Source organism: Oncorhynchus mykiss, chromosome 24, assembly GCF_013265735.2.
Source record: "Oncorhynchus mykiss isolate Arlee chromosome 24, USDA_OmykA_1.1, whole genome shotgun sequence".
Taxonomy (NCBI): Eukaryota; Metazoa; Chordata; class Actinopteri; order Salmoniformes; family Salmonidae; genus Oncorhynchus; species Oncorhynchus mykiss.
Genome location: NC_048588.1, coordinates 41,111,091 through 41,131,938, shown reverse-complemented (window position 1 = coordinate 41,131,938; position 20,848 = coordinate 41,111,091). Strand labels below are relative to the sequence as shown.

The 20,848-nt window shown below is 42.0% G+C and overlaps 1 protein-coding gene across 3 annotated transcripts in view; it reads right to left on the bottom strand.

Moving 5' to 3' along the window:
- Positions 1–6,560: 6,560 nt before the first annotated feature.
- si (sucrase-isomaltase (alpha-glucosidase)) overlaps positions 6,561–20,848 on the bottom strand; it is a 112,701-nt gene continuing 98,413 nt past the window's right edge. For all 3 annotated transcript variants that reach the window (XM_036961527.1, XM_036961525.1, XM_036961526.1), the window contains exons 41-48: positions 18,394–18,542; positions 18,114–18,198; positions 14,203–14,259; positions 13,954–14,078; positions 13,215–13,303; positions 12,891–12,940; positions 10,666–10,836; positions 6,561–7,029 (exon numbers count right to left, since the gene is read on the bottom strand). In XM_036961527.1, coding sequence (XP_036817422.1) covers positions 6,952–7,029; positions 10,666–10,836; positions 12,891–12,940; positions 13,215–13,303; positions 13,954–14,078; positions 14,203–14,259; positions 18,114–18,198; positions 18,394–18,542 — 804 coding nt within the window. In that variant the 3' untranslated portion in view covers positions 6,561–6,951. The remainder of the gene's footprint in view (positions 7,030–10,665; positions 10,837–12,890; positions 12,941–13,214; positions 13,304–13,953; positions 14,079–14,202; positions 14,260–18,113; positions 18,199–18,393; positions 18,543–20,848) is intronic.

Sequence of the window (20,848 nt, the reverse complement as noted above, 5' to 3'; positions counted from 1 at the left end):
GAGTTAACCCAAGGTTGGGTACCATGCTGAAACTGTAAACAAACGGACGACAGATCTCTGTTGGGAAAATGAAGGCAAAGGGATTTCATTGTATGTGCAACACACATGAGGAGTACATCTGGTTAAAGATCTATAAAACAATAAAATCAGGATTTAGACAAAGATAATATTTTGGAAGGATGAAAGACAGATAAAGGATTGGGCTGTCCTGCTAGAGTAGATACAGCGAGTAGCCCAGGCTATGAACCTACAGGGGATTCTCATTTGGGCAGAAGTCTTTCCTCCTCCTCTCTTCCGTGACCCGGAAACTGTTAAGTGGTCCAGTGCTCGAGGAGAGTTTAATTTGTTAGAAGGTCGAACACTGACTCTGACGATATCCTCCTCGGGTTCCCCTAGTGTTAGTCATTGACCAGCGTATCTAACATTCTCCTCAGGTTCTCCGAATGTTAGTCATTAATGAGCATATCTAAAATTCTCCTCAGGTTCCCCTAATGTTAGTCATTAACGAGAATATCTCAAATTCTCCTCAGGTTCCTCGAATGTTAATCATTATTAACCAGCTTATCTAACATTCTCCTCAGGTTCTCTTAATGTTAGTCATTAACCATCTTATCTAACATTCTCCTCAGGTTCCCCTAATGTTATTCATTAACCAGCGTATCTAACATTCTCCTCAGGTTCTCCTAATGTTAGTCATTATTAATCAGCTTATCTAACATTCTCCTCAGGTTCCCCTAATGTTAGTCATTCTCTTCAGGTTCCCCTAATGTTAGTCATTAACCAGCTTATCTAACATTCTCCTCAGGTTCCCCTAATGTTATTCATTAACCAGCGTATCTAACATTCTCCTCAGGTTCTCCTAATGTTAGTCATTATTAACCAGCTTATCTAACATTCTCCTCAGGTTCCCCTAATGTTAGTCATTCTCCTCAGGTTCCCCTAATGTTAGTCATTAACCAGCTTATCTAACATTCTCCTCAGGTTCCCCTAATGTTAGTCAATCTCCTCAGGTTCCCCTAATGTTAGTCATTCTCCTCAGGTTCCCCTAATGTTAGTCATTCTCCTCAGGCTCTCCTACTGTTAGTCATTAACCAGCTTATCTAACATTCTCCTCAGGTTCCCCTAATGTTAGTCATTTACCAGCTTATCTAACATTCTCCTCAGGTTCTCCTAATGTTAGTCATTAACCAGCTTATCTAACATTATCCTCATTTCTCCTACTGTTAGTCATTAACCAGCTTAACTAACATTCTCCTCAGGTTCTCCTGCTGTTAGTCATTCTCCTCAGGTTCTCCTAATGTTAGTCATTCTCCTCAGGTTCCCCTACTGTTAGTCATTAACCAGCTTATCTAACATTCTCCTCAGGTTCTCCTACTGTTAGTCATGAACCAGCTTATCTAACATTCTCCTCAGGTTCTCCTAATGGTAGTCATTAACCAGCTTATCTAACATTCTCTTTAGGTTCCCCTAATGTTGGTCATTAACCAGCTTATCTAACATTCTCCTCAGGTTCTCCTAATGGTAGTCATTAACCAGCTTATCTAACATTCTCCTCAGGTTCCCCTAATGTTGGTCATTAACCAGCTTATCTAACATTCTCCTCAGGTTCCCCTAATGTTAGTCATTAACCAGCTTATCTAACATTCTCCTCAGGTTCTCCTAATGTTAGTAATTCTCCTCAGGTTCCCCTAATGTTAGTCATTAACCAGCTTATCTAACATTCTCCTCAGGTTCTCCTAATGTTAGTCATTCTCCTCAGGTTCCCCTAATGTTAGTCATTAACCAGCGTATCTAACATTCTCCTCAAGTTCCCCTAATGTTAGTCATTCTCCTCAGGATCCCCTAATGTTAGTCATTAACCAGCTTATCTAACATTCTCCTCAGGTTCCCCTAATGTTAGTCAATCTCCTCAGGTTCCCCTAATGTTAGTCATTCTCCTCAGGTTCCCCTAATGTTAGTCATTAACCAGCACCCCACAACATGGCTGGTGTAATACCTCAAACCCCCAAATCTGAGTTATAGGAGCATATACAGTGCATGATGTTATGCCTGGATGTGTGTCTGTTTAGCCATGTGTTTCCTTATATATCTTACTGTCTGCTTGTTCAACTCTGTCTACGTTTTGTGTGTTAGTGTACGAAGGAGAGAGAGTGAGAGAGAGCGAGGGAAAGAGGGAGAGAGGTAGAGAGGAAAGAGGGATAGAGTTAGAGAAAGGGAGAGATAGATAGAGTGGGCAGAGAGAGGGAGAGAGAGGGAGAAAAAGGGAGGGAGGGAGAGAGAGAGGGAGAGGGACAGGAGAGAGAGAAGAGAGAGAAAGAGAGCGAGAGAGAGAAAGAAGGAGAGGGACAGGGACAGAGAGAGAGAGAGAGGGAGGTAGAGGGACAGGAGAGAGAAAAGAGAGAGGGAGAGAGTGAGAGGGATGGGAGAGAGAGAAGAGAGAGAAAGAGAGAGAGAATGAGAGGGACAGGAGAGAGAGAAGAGAGAGAAAGAGAGAGAGAGAGAGAAGGAGAGGGACAGGGACAGGAGAGAGAGAAGAGAGAGATGAAGAGAGAGAGAGAGGAGAGCACAAACACAGTACATAGCAGTGGATGAGACCACAGCACTCAGTCACGTCAAAGCTTTGATGGCGTCACAGTGTTTTCGTTCTACCTTTCATCCTTTTTCTTCCCCTCATTTTCCCCTCCATCTGCGACACACTTGTGTCACTCCATCATCACAATAACAAAGACATATTCTTCCTTCAGATCAAACACCTGACGGGAAGCTTTCACAGGAAGCATGTTGATTCATCTCAGATTGGATCTATGTGGTTGAAAAAAGAATTTGAAAACCTGGAAGAACATTGTCCTACTTTAAGTTGAAATATACAGGAAATACGTGATCTCCGGTGAAGAATAACCAGTATCGTTGAGCAGAGAAAAAACTTCACATTTGAATATAAAGCATAGTCAGAGGTGCCCCTTCTGTTCAATATGAATGGCGTTAAAGAGAGATGGTGCACAGGCAATACGTGTGTGTGTGTGTGTTTGTGTGTGTGTGTGTGTGCAGACAACCAGGCCAGTCTAAGCAGTGTTCCCAAAACACTGGGTGGTGCATGGTGTTCCAGACAGTGTTGTTAATTGAATAGGTGTTCTGACTGTGCTCTTCCTCCTGCAATACACCCAAGTCATTATCCTCCTAGACAGACACACACCACACGCCATCTGTACACACGCAAGCACACGTATACACACACACACACACACACACCATTAGAATATTCCAACAAAGTCTCACAGTCTCATTGCAGAATTAGACGTCTGTTCACGTTTATACAAGTGTCAAATTTTGAAGTTGCTCCAAACATCAAATTTTGAAGTTGCTCCAAACATCACATTTTGAAGTTGCTCCTAACATCAAAAATGTTGAAGTTGCTCCTAACATCAAAAATGTTGAAGTTGCTCCTAACATCACATTTTGAAGTTGCTCCTAACATCAAATGTTTAAGTTGCTCCTAACATCAAAAATGTTGAAGTTGCTCCTAACATCAAAAATGTTGAAGTTGCTCCTAACATCAAAAATGTTGAAGTTGCTCCTAACATCAAATGTTTAAGTTGCTCCTAACATCAAATGTTTAAGTTGCTCCTAACATCAAAAATGTTGAAGTTGCTCCTAACATCAAAAATGTTGAAGTTGCTCCTAACATCAAATGTTGAAGTTGCTCCAAACATCAAAAATGTTGAAGTTGCTCCTAACATCAAATGTTGAAGTTGCTCCAAACATCAAAAATGTTGAAGTTGCTCCAAACATCAAATGTTGAAGTTGCTCCAAACATCAAAAATGTTGAAGTTGCTCCTAACATCAAAAATGTTGAAGTTGCTCCTAACATCAAATGTTGAAGTTGCTCCAAACATCAAAAATGTTGAAGTTGCTCCTAACATCAAATGTTTAAGTTGCTCCTAACATCAAAAATGTTGAAGTTGCTCCTAACATCAAAAATGTTGAAGTTGCTCCTAACATCAAAAATGTTGAAGTTGCTCCTAACATCAAAAATGTTGAAGTTGCTCCTAACATCAAATGTTGAAGTTGCTCCAAACATCAAATGTTGAAGTTGCCCCTAACATCATATTTTGAAATATTTTTTGACATCCTGGATTGACTCCTCCTGCTCAGTGTCTTTCTGTTTCTCCAATCATCAAATTTAGATGTTGCTCCAAACGTAAAATTTCGAAATCACTCTTGAGTGATCCACCTGAATATTCATCAGTGTCTCACAATGACAAGATCCCTTCCTGTCATCCACCCCAACACCCCTCCACCCCCCATCCCTCCACCCCCCCCCCCCCCCCATCCCTCCACCCCCCCCCCCCCCCCCCACCCCTCCCGAGGGACTGCCGATTAGAGCGGAAATCAAGTCGAGGTCCCCGTGGCTAAATTGATATCATTATGTTTACAGCAGAGAATTAATAATTGATTATTGTATTGTTAGATGGGAGTTTAATGAGGTGTGACACTCAGGTAGATGGCTCGCCGCAGGTGAGAACAATAATTAGGGTCTAATTCCATTCCCAAATACACACACACACACACACACACACACAAACACACAGACACTGCATCCCTTCCCTAATTAGCGTTACACTCCGACACTTTGAAAAGTTTGCAGCCCTTAGTTCCACTCCAGCAGACTGGTGCTTCTCGTTCTCGTACTTCAGGGGACAAATTAAACATGGGCTGGATCTCAATAGTGTTCCTTCTCACCCTCAACTACCCTCCTTTTCAATGGTAAAATCAACACACAAATTAAGTTGATAAAAAAAAAAAAAACATTATTCTATTTCAGGTCAGTTTATTTATGTTACACATGACTTACAATTAAATGAGACATTCAAACAGACAATTGCAGATTGTGAAAATGTAAATACAGTGGTGTCAAGTACTTAATTAGAAATACTTTAAAATGCTACTTAACTAGTTTTTTTTTTTTCGGGGGGGGGGGGGGGTATCTATACTTTAATATTTATATTTCTGACGTTTATTTTCACTGTACTTTTAATGTACTTTTTGCTCCAAACATTTTCCCTGACACCCAAAAGTACTCGTTACATTTTGAATGTCTAGCAGGACAGGAAAACGGTCCAAAATATCTAGCAGACTCACTAAACACACGTTTCATTTGTAAATTATGTTGGAGTGTTGGAGTGTTGGAGTGTTGGGGTGTTGGGGTGTTGCAGTGTTGGGGTGTTGGGGTGTTGGGGTGTTGGAGTGTTGGAGTGTTGCAGTGTTGGAGTGTTGGGGTGTTGGAGTGTTGGAGTGTTGCAGTGTTGGAGTGTTGGAGTGTTGAAGTGTTGGAGTGTTGAAGTGTTGGAGTGTTGGAGTGTTGGAGTGTTGGAGTGTTGGAGTGTTGCAGTGTTGGAGTGTTGAAGTGTTGGAGTGTTGGAGTGTTGGAGTGTTGGAGTGTTGGAGTGTTGCAGTGTTGGAGTGTTGGAGTGTTGGAGTGTTGGAGTGTTGCAGTGTTGGAGTGTTGGAGTGTTGGAGTGTTGAAGTGTTGGAGTGTTGGAGTGTTGGAGTGTTGGAGTGTTGCAGTGTTGGAGTGTTGGAGTGTTGGAGTGTTGGAGTGTTGGGGTGTTGGGGTGTTGGAGTGTTGGAGTGTTGGAGTGTTGGAGTGTTGGGGTGTTGGGGTGTTGGAGTGTTGGAGTGTTGGAGTGTTGGAGTGTTGGGGTGTTGGGGTGTTGCAGTGTTGGAGTGTTGGAGTGTTGGAGTGTTGGAGTGTTGCAGTGTTGGAGTGTTGGAGTGTTGGAGTGTTGGAGTGTTGGGGTGTTGGAGTGTTGGAGTGTTGGAGTGTTGAAGTGTTGGGGTGTTGGGGTGTTGGGGTGTTGGGGTGTTGGAGTGTTGAAGTGTTGGGGTGTTGGGGTGTTGGGGTGTTGCAGTGTTGGAGTGTTGGAGTGTTGGAGTGTTGGAGTGTTGAAGTGTTGAAGTGTTGGAGTGTTGGAGTGTTGGAGTGTTGGAGTGTTGAAGTGTTGGGGTGTTGGGGTGTTGGGGTGTTGGGGTGTTGGGGTGTTGGAGTGTTGAAGTGTTGGGGTGTTGGGGTGTTGGGGTGTTGCAGTGTTGGAGTGTTGGGGTGTTGCAGTGTTGGAGTGTTGGAGTGTTGGAGTGTTGGAGTGTTGGAGTGTTGAAGTGTTGGAGTGTTGAAGTGTTGAAGTGTTGGAGTGTTGGAGTGTTGGAGTGTTGGAGTGTTGGAGTGTTGGAGTGTTGGAGTGATGAAGTGTTGAAGTGTTGGAGTGTTTAAGTGTTGGAGTTTTGGAGTGTTGGAGTGATGAAGTGTTGAAGTGTTGGAGTGTTGAAGTGTTGGAGTGATGAAGTGTTGGAGTGTTGGAGTGTTGGAGTGTTGGAGTGTTGGAGTGTTGGAGTGTTGGAGTGTTGGAGTGTTGAAGTGTTGGAGTGTTGGAGTGTTGAAGTGTTGGAGTGTTGGAGTGTTGGAGTGTTGGAGTGTTGGAGTGTTGGAGTGTTGGAGTGTTGAAGTGTTGGAGTGTTGAAGTGTTGAAGTGTTGGAGTGTTGGAGTGTTGCGGTGTTGGAGTGTTGGAGTGTTGCGGTGTTGGAGTGTTGGAGTGTTGGAGTGTTGCGGTGTTGGAGTGTTGGAGTGTTGGAGTGTTGGAGTGTTGGAGTGTGCCAATCCGTAAAAATACATTCAAATAAAAACAAATGGTGCCGGTTGGTTTGCGTTAAGGAATTTAAAATAATTTATACTTTTACTTTTGATACTTAAGTATATTTTAGCAATTACATTTACTTTTTCAACTTAAGTATATATAAAACAAAATAATTTTAAACCTTTATTCAAATAGTATTTTACTGAGAGACTTTCACTTTAACTTTTTTTAATTAAGGAATCAATACTTTTATTGGGTACTTTTTCCACCACTGTTTTAAATAACACATTGTATGGCAGTGCAGTGTTGATGTGAATGTGATTAGGTGTTTGTTTTCCATATGAGCGTGAAGTTCTGGTCCACGCGGAAAGATAGATCAGTGGCATCGGCAATCAGCACCTGGAGGAAAACGCATCATCAGTCCAAACACACCTCTCAGAATGACACTGATGATCACATACAATGCATGACTGGTTGGGTATACACATATGGCATGTAAACACACACACACACACACACACACACACACACACACACACACACACACACACACACACACACACACACACACACACATAGCATGTAAACACACACACACACAAACACACACACACACACATAGTATGTAAACACACACACACACACACATAGCATGTAAACACACACACACACACAGACATAGCATGTAAACACACACACACACACACACACACAAAAAGCATGCAAACACATACACATACACAGACACACACAGCATGTAAACAAACACACACACACACACACACATAGACACACACACACACACACACACACACACACACACACACACACACACACACACACACAGAGACATAGCATGTAATCACACACATACACATACACACAAAAACACATAATGTAAACACACGGACATAGCATAGCATGTAAACACATACACACAAACACACATCATGTAAACACACACACTTACACACACAAACAAACACACACACACAAACGGCACGTAAACACACACACACATGGCATGATCAGAACTCTGAACTCACAGTGCATTCTAACAAAATAGTCATTTTCACCACTCTTGTTTGGGAAAGCAACTGTGAAACTGGATAGAGTAGTCTGTGTTTGTATTGAGACAAACCCTTCAGATAGAATATACACTACCATACAAAAGTTTGGGGTCACTTAGAAATGTCCTTGTTTTTGAAAGAAAAGCACATTTTTGGTCCATTAAAATAATATCAAATTGATCAGAAATACAGTGTAGACAAAATGTTGTAAATGACTATTGTAGCTGGAAACAGCAGATTTTTTAAAATGAAATATCTACATAGGTGTACAGAGGCCCATTATCAGCAACCATCACTCCTCTGTTCCAATGGCACGTTGTGTTAGCTAATCCAAGTTTATCATTTTAAAAAGGCGAATTGATCATTAGAAAACACTTTTGCAATTATGTTAGCACAGCTGAAAGCTGTTGTCCTGATTAAAGAAGCAATTAAACTGGCCTTTAGACTGGTTGAGTATGTGGAGCATCAGCATTTGTGGGTTAGATTACAGGCTCAAAATGGTTAGAAACAAAAAACTTTCTTCTGAAACTCGTCAGTCTATTCTTGTTCTGAGAAATGAAGGCTATTCAATGCAAGAAATTGCCTGAAACTGAAGAGCTTGTACAATGATGTGTACTACTCCGTTCACAGAAAAGCGCAAATTGGCTCTAACCAGAATAGAACAAGGAGTGGGAGGCCCCAGTGCTGTTGAGACTGGTGTTTTGCGGGTACTATTTAATGAAGCTGCCAGTTGAGGACTTGTGAGGCGTCTGTTTCTCAAACTAGACACTCTAATGTACTTGTCCTCTTGCTTAGTTGTACACCGGGGCTTCCCACTCCTTTTTATATTCTTGTTAGAGCCAGTTTTGGCTGATTTCTATTGATTTTCCCATGATGTCAAGCAAAGGGGCACTGAGTAGGCCTTGAAATACATCCACAGGTACACCAATTGATGATGTCAATTAACCAATCAGAAGCTTCTAAAGCCATGACATAATATTCTGGAATTTTCCAAGCTGTTTAAAGGCACAGTCAACTTAGTGTTTTTAAAACTTCTGACCCACTGGAATTGTGATACAGTGAATTATAAGTTAAATCATCTGCCTGTAAACAATTGTTGGAAAAATGAGTTGTGTCATGCACAAAGTACATGTCCTAACCGACTTGCCAAAACTATAGTTTGATAAAAAGGAATTTGTGGAGTGGTTGAAAAACGAGTTTTAATGTCTCCAACCTAAGTGTATGTAAACCTCCGACCTCAACTGTACATAGGAGTGTTTGTGTGTGGGTGTGCTTTGTGTATGTATGTGTGTGTGTGTGTGTGTGTGTGTGTGTGTGTGTGTGTGTGTGTGTGTGTGTGTGTGTGTGTGTGTGTGTGTGTGTAGCAGCAGCCAGACACTAACATGGTGAACGAGAGATGGAACAGCCTGTTATTTGAACTTGTTATCCAGTGTGAAAAGCACTGAAGGAGATGTATGGATGGGCTGCTGCTAGAATACCATGTATTTAAATACATGACAACTGCATCCCCGTGTCTTTCCCTCCACCACCTGGGATTCATCTCAGTCTCCTATGTTCCCTCTCCAATGATTATTGATGGAGTGTGTTGCTATCGGTTACAAGGCGTTGATAGTCAGAGTAAATACAGTATACTGTACCCCTGGAAGAATACACTTAATCACAGGGTAAATGAGGATGCAGACAAAATGTAATCTTGCAAATGTGTCCTCTAACCATCCGTTACTCCTGCCTTACTATTGCCATCCATCTCCTCCGCTGTTGATTAGTGTTGTCTTACACTTCCTGTACTCTCTGTGTAACTTCCTCTGGCTGCTCTTCCTGCTCGTAGCTCATGTTTATGACAAAGGAACCACAAGGTGACCTCCCTGATTACAGCTATTAGATAATGAGTCATGGCAGACATCTTGTTCTGGCAGATCATCACCCATCCGCTGTGGGGACAATTCTAAGCCTACAGTCTAGCCACTGTTGTAAGACAGCCTGTGGCACAATGTGTTTGGCCCAATGTCAAAGACTAACTGGGGTAGAGTAGAACCTCTGAATAGACATGCTCTTCTTTATCAGTTCTGCTCTGCTTGTTTGATCTGAGTGTGTTCTGAGTGTGTTCTGAGTGTGTTCTGAGTGTGTTCTGAGTGTGTTGTGCTGTGTTCTGTTGTGTTTTAGTGTGGTGTGTTTTGTTTTGTTGAGTTGTATTGTGGTATGGCATGCGTGTGTTGTGGTGTAGTGTGTTGTGGTAGAGAATGTGTGTGTTGTGTTGTGGTATGGTGTGTTGTGGTATGGCATGCGTGTGTTGTGTTGTGGTATGGTGTGTTGTGGTATGGCATGCGTGTGTTGTGGTGTAGTATGTTGTGGTAGAGAATGTGTGTGTTGTGATGTGGTATGGTGTGTTGTGGTATGGCATGCGTGTGTTGTGGTGTAGTATGTTGTGGTAGAGAATGTGTGTGTTGTGATGTGGTATGGTGTGTTGTGGTATGGCATGCGTGTGTTGTGGTGTAGTGTGTTGTGGTAGAGAATGTGTGTGTTGTGATGTGGTATGGTGTGTTGTGGTATGGCATGCGTGTGTTGTGGTGTAGTGTGTTGTGGTAGAGAATGTGTGTGTTGTGTTGTGGTATGGTGTGTTGTGGTATGGCATGCGTGTGTTGTGGTGTAGTGTGTTGTGGTAGAGAATGTGTGTGTTGTGTTGTGGTATGGTGTGTTGTGGTAGGGAATGCGTGTGTTGTGTTGTGGTATGGTGTGTTGTGGTAGGGAATGTGTGTGTTGTGTTGTGGTATGGTGTGTTGTGGTAGAGAATGTGTGTGTTGTGTTGTGGTATGGTGTGTTGTGGTATGGCATGCGTGTGTTGTGGTGTAGTGTGTTGTGGTATAGAATGTGTGTGTTGTGTTGTGGTATGGTGTGTTGTGGTAGAGAATGCGTGTGTTGTGTTGTGATTAAGGTGTTGTGTGTTGTGGTGTAGTTTGTGTCTCACCTTAGTGCTGGTGTTGTGTTGAAAGGTGACCTGTTTTACTGAGCCTGGTCCATCTCGTAGGGTGACCTCTGTGACAGGAACGCTGCCAACCCCCCACACGTTCACCACACCCAGGGTCAGCCTGTCAGCCACCAGCAGACCATTGACCATCACATGGCAGGTCAGGGTGTTCTGACAGAAGACAGGAGAGGAAGGTCAAAGAAGTCTATGAAGGTGATTGATAGAACATAAACAGTCTATCAAGGTGATTGATATTTACATGTAAACAGTCTATCATGGTGATTGATAATACATGTAAACAGTCTATCATGGTGATTGATAATACATGTAAACAGTCTATCATGGTGATTGATAATACATGTAAACAGTCTATCATGGTGATTGATAATACATGTAAACAGTCTATCATGGTGATTGATAATACATGTAAACAGTCTATCATGGTGATTGATAATACATGTAAACAGTCTATCATGGTGATTGATAATACATGTAAACAGTCTATCATGATGATTGATAATACATGTAAACAGTCTATCATGGTGATTGATAATACATGTAAACACTTGGAGTTGGACTTGAACCAATGAAACTACAGTGCTGTTACATGGCAATCACACAACCACAAAGTAGAGACCTCTTTAAAGTGGTGATACTACACGACCACCCCTAATGCCAGCCTACTTACCAAAACACACACGCACACACACAAACACGCACGCACGCACGCACGCACGCACGCACGCACGCACGCACACACACACACACACACACACACACACACACACACACACACACACACACACACACACACACACACACACACACACACACACACACACACACACACACACACACACACACACACACACACACCTAACCACTGAAAAATGAGCTCTTCATGGCTGGACCGATACCCATTTGTGGATTAATTGAGCTCATGTGTGTTCTAGTCAATTCTGGCTCTATTCTGGCCTCATTCTGGCTCTATTCTGGATCTAATCTGGCCTCAATCTGGCCTCATTCTGGCTCTATTCTGGACTCTATTCTGGCTCTATCCTGGCTCCATTCTGGCCTCATTCTGGCCTCAATCTGGCTTCATTCTGGCCTCACTCTGGCCCAATTCTGGCTATATTCTAGCCTCATTTCTGGCTCCATTTTGGCCTCGTTCTGGCTGCAAATGGCTCCATTCTGGCTCCATTCACCATGTTTATCATTATCAGGATTATTTGAGGATTTAAATCACCAGAAGGAGCTGCTCCGTGCTGTGGCTGTTCTGATGAACTGGGTTTTATTGTCACACACACATCCATCCAATGTGGCATATTACCCACAGATCAGCTGGGCAGCACTGACTCCTCCTCCCATATCTGACTCTCACACACACACACACATCCATCCAATGTGGTATATTACCCACAGATCAGCTGGGCAGTACTGACTCCTCCTCCCATATCTGACTCTCTCACACACACACACAAACACACACACACACACACACACACACACACACACACACACACACACACACACACACACACACACACACACACACACACACACACACACATCCATCCAATGTGGCATATTACCCACAGATCACCTGGGCAGCAGTGTCCTCATTGCCTAACTCCTCCTCCCGTATCTGACTCTCGTAACTGGTCCAGACACGCACGCACGCAGGCACACACACACACACACACACACACACACACACACACACACACACACACACACTCTCTCTCGCTCTCTCTGGCTCAATATTAACAGTGAAATTGTTTTGGAATGGGGCTAATGGCAGGCAGACAGCCACAGATGTTTGGCTACCAAAGCGTGTGTGTGTGTGTGTGTGTGTGTGTGTGTGTGTGTGTGTGTGTGTGTGTGTGTGTGTGTGTGTGTGTGTGTGTGTGAGTGTCTGTACATGTCTGTTTGTGTGTGTGTGTGGGTGTGATTCCCATTGGTCGCAGTAATGACTGAGTTTCTGCCCTATCACAAACGAACATAAACCCCTGGTTAGGAAACAGTATGTTCTGGTTGTACCCAAAGCAAGAGTTCATTCACCCCAACCCTAGGAAGAAGAGACGATTGGGCAGTCTACTGGTGCTGGTTCCCATTCACTCCAATCCATTGCAACAACAAAGTGCTTTTGAGTGACGTTCAAGAAGCTAGACACTGAAAGGATTCTCTCGTCCCAGCCCAGGTGACCTGTCAACATGTGAACTCACCGAAGCAACTATGAAAGTGTTGTGTAGGTACTGCTTACTCGCATACGTATCTGGGGAGAGAGAAAGAGGGAGAGAGAAAGAGAGAGAGAGAGAGATAAAAGAGTGAGTGATGGAGAGCATATTTCCAGGCAGAGACAGGGTTATTACAGTAATAGTTCCTGTCACTCTTCTTCTCTCTTCTTCTATCTGACAGGAGCCCTCATACCACTTCAAACACACTCCGCCATGTCAGAGACAGACACTGTGTCTGTGTGTGTGTATGTCTGTGTGTGTCTGTGTGTGTGTCTGTGTGTGTCCCTGTGTGTGTGTCATGTGTCTACTCACCGATCCCCTCCCCATCATCCCAGAACAGGGAACCTTGTGCAGTTCCATTGTCGCTCAGGGCAACGATCAGCCCCAGAGGATTCTTCCGACTGAAGGGGAGTGGAGAGAGACAATCAGAGAAAGAGAATGAGAGAATGAGAGAGAGAGAGATTGAGAGAGAGAGAGATTGAGAAAGAGTGTGAGAGAGAGAGAGAGAGAGAGAGATTGAGAAAGAGTGAGAGAGAGAGAGAGAGAGATACATTGAGAAAGAGAGAGAGAGAGAGAGACAGAGAGAGAATGAGAGAGAGAGAGAGAGAGAGAGAGAGAGAGAGAGATTGAGAAAGAGTGAGAGAGAGAGATAAATTGAGAAAGCGTGAGAGAGAGAGAGAGAGACAGAGAAAGACAGAGATTGAGAGAGAGAGAGAATGAGAGAGAGAGAGAGGTGATTGCGGACCGCTGAAGGACAATGACAAGTGTATGTCACCTGCAGTGCATTGTGGGGGTTTATTTATACCGCTTTCTAAGGACAGACATTAATATTCATGCTGCTGAGTTACATCTGATCCCTCACCATTGTCTCCCTCCCTCCACAATGAATAGCACATCTAACACACACACACACCTGTAGTGTGTATTGTTCTCTGGTTTCACACACACACACACCTGTAGTGTGTGTTGTTCTCTGGTTACACACACACACACACACACACACACACACACACACACACACACACACACACACACACACACACACACACACCTGTAGTGTGTGTTGTTCTCTGGTTTCTGCCAGGGCAGGATGTATCCTCCTCTCACGTGGAGGTTGATGTGGTCTAGAGGTGTAGGCATGGTTATCATCTGGCCCTTCACCTCAATAGCCTTGGCCTAGACACACCATTACAACAGAATTCATCATTAATATGAATACAACAATCATTCTAAATGGATTTTAACATCAATTTCTACATTTATATCAATCACAATGTGTGAGTGTGTTTTGGTGCCTCACCGTGTGGAAGTCATACCAGAGGTCGTCTGGGATGTAGCCCTGTACCTCTCTGGCCCCCTGTCAATCAAACAGGGTTAAAATAACACATTAAATGAAAATAACTATATTACTCATTCCAATTGTTATTTGGGAATGTTGACAGGGAATTTGTTACAGATATACAGTTGGGCAAAAAAGTATTTAGTATTTAGTCAGCCACCAATTGTGCAAGTTCTCCCACTTAAAAAGATGAGAGAGGCCTGTAATTTTCATCATAGGTACACTTTACCTACCAACAGACAAAATGAGGAAAAAAATTCCAGAAAATTACATTATAGGATTTTTTATGAATTTATTTGCAAATTATGGTGGAAAATAAGTATTTGTTCAATTATCTCAATACTTTGTTATATACCCTTTGTTGGCAATGACAGAGGTCAAACGTTTTCTGTAAAGTCTTCACAAGGTTTTCACACACTGTTGCTGGTATTTTGGCCCATTCCTCCATGCAGATCTCCTCAAGAGCTGTGATGTTTTATGGGCTGTTGCTGGGCAACACGGACTTTCAACTCCCTCCAAAGATTTTCTATGGGGTTGAGATCTGGAGACTGGCTAGGCCACTCCAGGACCTTGAAATGATTCTTACGAAGCCACTCCTTCGTTGCCCGGGCGGTGTGTTTGGGATCATTGTCATGCTGAAAGACCCAGCCACGTTTCATCTTCAATGCCCTTGCTGATGGAAGGAGGTTTTCACTCAAAATCTCACGATACATGGCCCCATTCATTCTTTCCTTTACACGGATCAGTCGTCCTGGTCCCTTTTCAGAAACACAGCCCCAAAGCATGATGTTTCCACCCCCATGCTTCACAGTAGGTATGGTGTTCTTTGGATGCAACTCAGCATTCTTTGTCCTCCAAACACGACGAGTTGAGTTTTTACCAAAAAGTCATATTTTGGTTTCATCGGACCATATGACATTCTCCCAATCTTCTTCTGGATCATCCAAATGCTCTCTAGCAAACTTCAGACGGGCCTGGACATGTACTGGATTAAGCAGGGGGACACGTCTGGCACTGCAGGATTTGAGTCCCTGGCGGTGTAGTGTGTTACTGATGGTAGGCTTTGTTACTTTGGTCCCAGCTCCCTGCAGGTCATTCACTAGGTCCCCCCCGTGTGGTTCTGGGATTTTTGCTCACCGTTCTTGTGATCATTTTGACCCCACGGGGTGAGATCTTGTGTGGAGCCCCAGATCGAGGGAGATTATCAGTGTTCTTGTATGTCTTCCATTTCCTTATAATTGCTCCCACAGTTGATTTCTTAAAACCAAGCTGCTTACCTATTGCAGATTCAGTCTTCCCAGCCTGGTGCAGGTCTTCAATTTTGTTTCTGGTGTCCTTTGACAGCTCTTTGGTCTTGGCCATCGTGGAGTTTGGAGTGTGACTGTTTGAGGTTGTGGAAAGGTGTCTTTTATACTGATTACAATTTCAAACAGGTGCCATTAATACAGGTAACGAGTGGAAGACAGAGGAGCCTCTTAAAACCTGTTAGAGCTCTAGGGGCGCTATTTCATTTTTGGATAAAAAACGTTCCCGTTTTAAGCGCGATATTTTGTCACGAAAAGATGCTCGACTATGCATATTCTTGACAGTTTTGGAAAGAAAACACTCTGAAGTTTCAGAATCTGCAAAGATTTTGTCTGTAAGTGCCCCAGAACTCATAGAACTCTACAGGCGAAACCAAGATAATGCATCACCCAGGAATTAGCAGAATTTCTGAAGCTCTGTTTTCCATTCTCTCCTTATATGGCTGTGATTGCGCAACGAATGAGCCTACACTTTCTGTCGTTCGCCCAAGGTCTTAGCAGCATTGTGACGTATTTGCAGGCATATCATTGGAAGATTGACCATAAGAGACTACATTTTCCAAGTGTCCGCCTGGTGTCCTGCGTCGAATTCGGTGCGCAATTGCCAGCTGCTTCCTCTTTACCATTTGATTCAGGGGAGAAAGCATGTGTCCAAGAACAATGTATCAATGAAGAGATATGTGAAAAACACCTTGATGATTGATTCTAAACAACGTTTGCCATGTTTTCAGTCGATATTATGGAGTTAATTTGGAAAAAAGTTTGCGTTTTGAGGACTGAATTTATGGATTTTTTTTGGTAGCCAAATGTGATGTATAAAACGGAGCTATTTCTAATACACAAGGAATCTTTTTGGAAAAACTGAGCATCTGCTATCTAACTGAGAGTATCCTCATTGAAAACATCAGAAGTTCTTCAAAGGTAAATTATTTTATTTGAAGGCTTTTATGTTTTTGTTAATGTTGCGTGCTGGATGCTAACGCTAATGCTAACGCTAAATGCTAACGCGAAATGCTAACTCTAGCTAGCTACTTTTACACAAATGATTGTTTTCCTATGGTTGAGAAGCATATTTTGAAAATCTGAGATGACAGTGTTGTTTACAAAAGGCTAAGCTTGAGAGATGGCATATTTATTTCATTTAATTTGCGATTTTCATAAATAGTTAACGTTGTGTTATGCTAATGAGCTTGCTGATAGATTTACACAATTCTGGATACAGGGTTTTTTTCATAGCTAAACGTGACGCAGAAAACGGAGCGATTTGTCCTAAACAAATAATCTTTCAGGAAAAACTGAACATTTGCTATCTGAGAGTCTCCTCATTGAAAACATCTGAAGTTCTTCAAAGGTAAATGATTTTTTTGAATGCTTTTCTGTTTTTTTGTGTAAATGTTGCCAGCTGAATGCTAATGCTAAATGCTACGTTAGCCATCAATACTGTTACACAAATGCTTGTTTTGCAATGGTTGAGAAGCATATTTTGAAAATCTGAGATGACAGTGTTGTTAACAAAAGGCTAAGCTTGAGAGCTAGCATATTTATTTCATTTCATTTGCGATTTTCATGAATAGTTAACGTTGCGTTATGGTAATGAGCTTGAGTCTGTATTCACGAACCCGGATCCGGGATGGGGAGATCAGAAAGGTTAAAGAAGAAGTTACAGGTCTGTGAGAGCCAGAAATCTTGCTTATTTTCCAACCTTAATTTGCAAATAAATTAATTAAAAATCCTACAATGTGATTTTCTGGATTTTTTTTCTCATTTTGCCTGTCATAGTTGAAGTGTACCTATGATGAAAATTACAGGCCTCTCTCATCTTTTTAAGTGGGAGAACTTGCACAATTGGTGGCAGACTAAATACTTTTTTGCCCCACTATATAATATAAGTGGTTAGTTAACTTATCCAAGACAGATATATGAGTGGTTAGTTACCTCATCCAGGACAGATACATAAGTGGTTAGTTACCTCATCCGGGACAGATATATAAGTGGTTAGTAACCTCATCCAGGACAGATATATACGTGGTTAGTTACCTCATCCAGGACAGATATATAAGTGGTTAGTAACCTCATCCAGGACAGATATATAAGTGGTTAGTAACCTCATCCAGGACAGATATATAAGTGGTTAGTTACCTCATCCAGGACAGATATATAAGTGGTTAGTAACCTCATCCAGGACAGATATATAAGTGGTTAGGACAGATATATACGTGGTTAGTAACCTCATCCAGGACAGATATATAAGTGGTTAGTTACCTAATCCAGGACCGATATAGAAGTTGTTAGTAACCTCATCCAGGACAGATATATAAGTGGTTAGTTACTTCATCCAGGACAGATATATAAGTGGTTAGTAACCTCATCCAGGACAGATATATAAGTGGTTAGTAACCTCATCCAGGACAGATATATAAGTGGTTAGTTACTTCATCCAGGACAGATATATAAGTGGTTAGTAACCTCATCCAGGACAGATATATAAGTGGTTAGTAACCTCATCCAGGACAGATATATAAGTGGTTAGTAACCTCATCCAGGACAGATATATAAGTGGTCAGTTACCTCATCCAGGACCGGGCTGATGAGCAGAGCAGGGCCCCACAGGAACTGTCTGTGGATATCCCACGTCTTCCTGTCGCTCACAAACCTGCCAGAGGACACATTGATACACATTCATGTCAAGGGTACGTTGCTCCTCCATCTTTAGAAAAAGACAACGTGAAACACATATCGATTATATACACAGCCAGGTCAGGTAGCCTAGTGGTTAGAGTGTATGTGTGTGTGTGTGTGTGTGTGTGTGTGTGTGTGTGTGTGTGTGTGTGTGTGTGTGTGTACTCACTCATGCAGCAACGGTCGGACCACTGTACTTCCTTCGCTGTGGGCGTAAAACATGAGTGTGTAGAGGTAGGGAAGGAGAGTGTAGCGGATATTCAACACATCACGAGAAGCCTCAGAAAACGATGCATTCCACGATACAGGGTCTTGTCTCTGTAAAACACACACAGAAACACACACACACACACACACACACCGGAACACACACACACACAGAAAGACAGAAACACACACACACAAAAACACACGCAAACAGAAACACACACACACACAGATACACACACACACAGAAACACACACACATAGAGCACAGAGTAGTTAATGACAGTACATTCACACATGTGGTGTCTTGTAAGTGTAACCAGATTGCCTTACAGAACTATAGGTCCAGAACAGTTATTTACACACTATAGGTCCAGAACAGTGATTTACACACTATAGGTCCAGAACAGTGATTTACACACTATAGGTCCAGAACAGTTATTTACACAATATAGGTCCAGAACAGAGATTTACACACTATAGGTCAAGAACAGTTATTTACACAATATAGGTCCAGAACAGTTATTTACACACTATAAGTCCACAACAATTATTTACACACTATAGGTCCAGAACAGTTATTTACACACTATAGGTCCAGTTATTTACACACTATAGGTCCAGTTATTTACACACTATAGGTCCAGAACAGTTATTTCCACACTATAGGTCCAGTTATTTACACAATATAGGTCCAGAACAGTTATTGACACACTATAGGTCCAGTTATTTACACACTATAGGTCCAGAACAGTTATTTACACACTATAGGTCCAGAACAGTTATTTACACAATATAGGTCCAGAACAGTTATTTACACACTATAGGTCCAGAACAGTTATTTACACAATATAGGTCCAGAACAGTTATTTACACACTATAGGTCCAGAACAGTTATTTACACAATATAGGTCCAGAACAGTTATTTACACACTATAAGCACAGAACAGTTATTTACACAATATAGGTCCAGAACAGTTATTTACACACTATAGGTCAAGAACAGGTATTTACACACTATGTCCAGAACAGTTATTTACACACTATAGGTCCAGTTATTTACACACTAAAGGTCCAGTTATTTCCACACTAAAGGTCCAGTTATTTCCACACTATAGGTCCAGTTATTTCCACACTATAGGTCCAGTTATTTCCACACTAAAGGTCCAGTTATTTCCACACTATAGGTCCAGTTATTTCCACACTATAGGTCCAGGTATTTACACACTATATGTCCAGTTATTTACACACTATAGGTCCAGTTATTTACACACTAAAGGTCTAGTTATTTACACACTATAGGTCCATATATTTACACACTATAGGTCCAGTTATATACACACTATAGGTCCAGTTATTTACACACTATAGGTCCAGTTATTTAGACACTATAGGTCCAGTTTTTTTACACACTAAAGGTCCAGTTATTTACACACTATAGGTCCAGTTATTTACACACTATAGGTCCAGTTATTTACACACTATAGGTCCAGTTATTTACACACTAAAGGTCTAGTTATTTACACACTATAGGTCCATATATTTACACACTATAGGTCCATTTTTTTACACACTAAAGGTCCAGTTATTTACACACTATAGGTCCAGTTATTTCCACACTAAAGGTCCAGTTTTTTTTACACACTAAAGGTCCAGTTATTTACACACTATAGGTCCAGTTATTTCCACACTAAAGGTCCAGTTTTTTACACACTATAGGTCCAGTTATTTCCACACTAAAGGTCCAGTTTTTTACACACTAAAGGTCCAGTTATTTACACACTATAGGTCCAGTTATTTCCACACTATAGGTCCAGTTATTTAGACACTATAGGGCCACTTATTTCCACACTATAGGTCCAGTTATTTACACACTATAGGTCCAGTTATTTCCACACTATAGGTCCAGTTATTTACACACTAAAGGTCCAGTTATTTCCACACTATAGGTTCAGTTATTTACACACTATAGGTCCAGTTATTTCCACACTATAGGTCCAGTTATTTACACACTATAGGTCCAGTTATTTACACACTAAAGGTCCAGTTATTTACACACTATAGGTCCAGTTATTTACACACTATAGGTCCAGTTATTTACACACTATAGGTCCAGTTATTTCCACACTATTGGTCCAGTTATTTACACACTATAGGTCCAGTTACCAACCTCAGAAATTGCAGCCCAAATGAATGCTTCACAGAGTTCAAGTAACAGACACACCTAAACATCCACTGTTCAGAGGAGACTGAGTGAATCAGGCCTTCATAGTCGACTTGCTGCAAAGAAACCACTACTAAAGGACACCAATAATAAGAAGAGACTTGCTTGGGCCAAGAACCACAAGCAATGGACATTAGATTAGATTGGTGGGAATCTGTCCTTTGGTCTGATGAGCCCAAATTTGAGGTTTTTG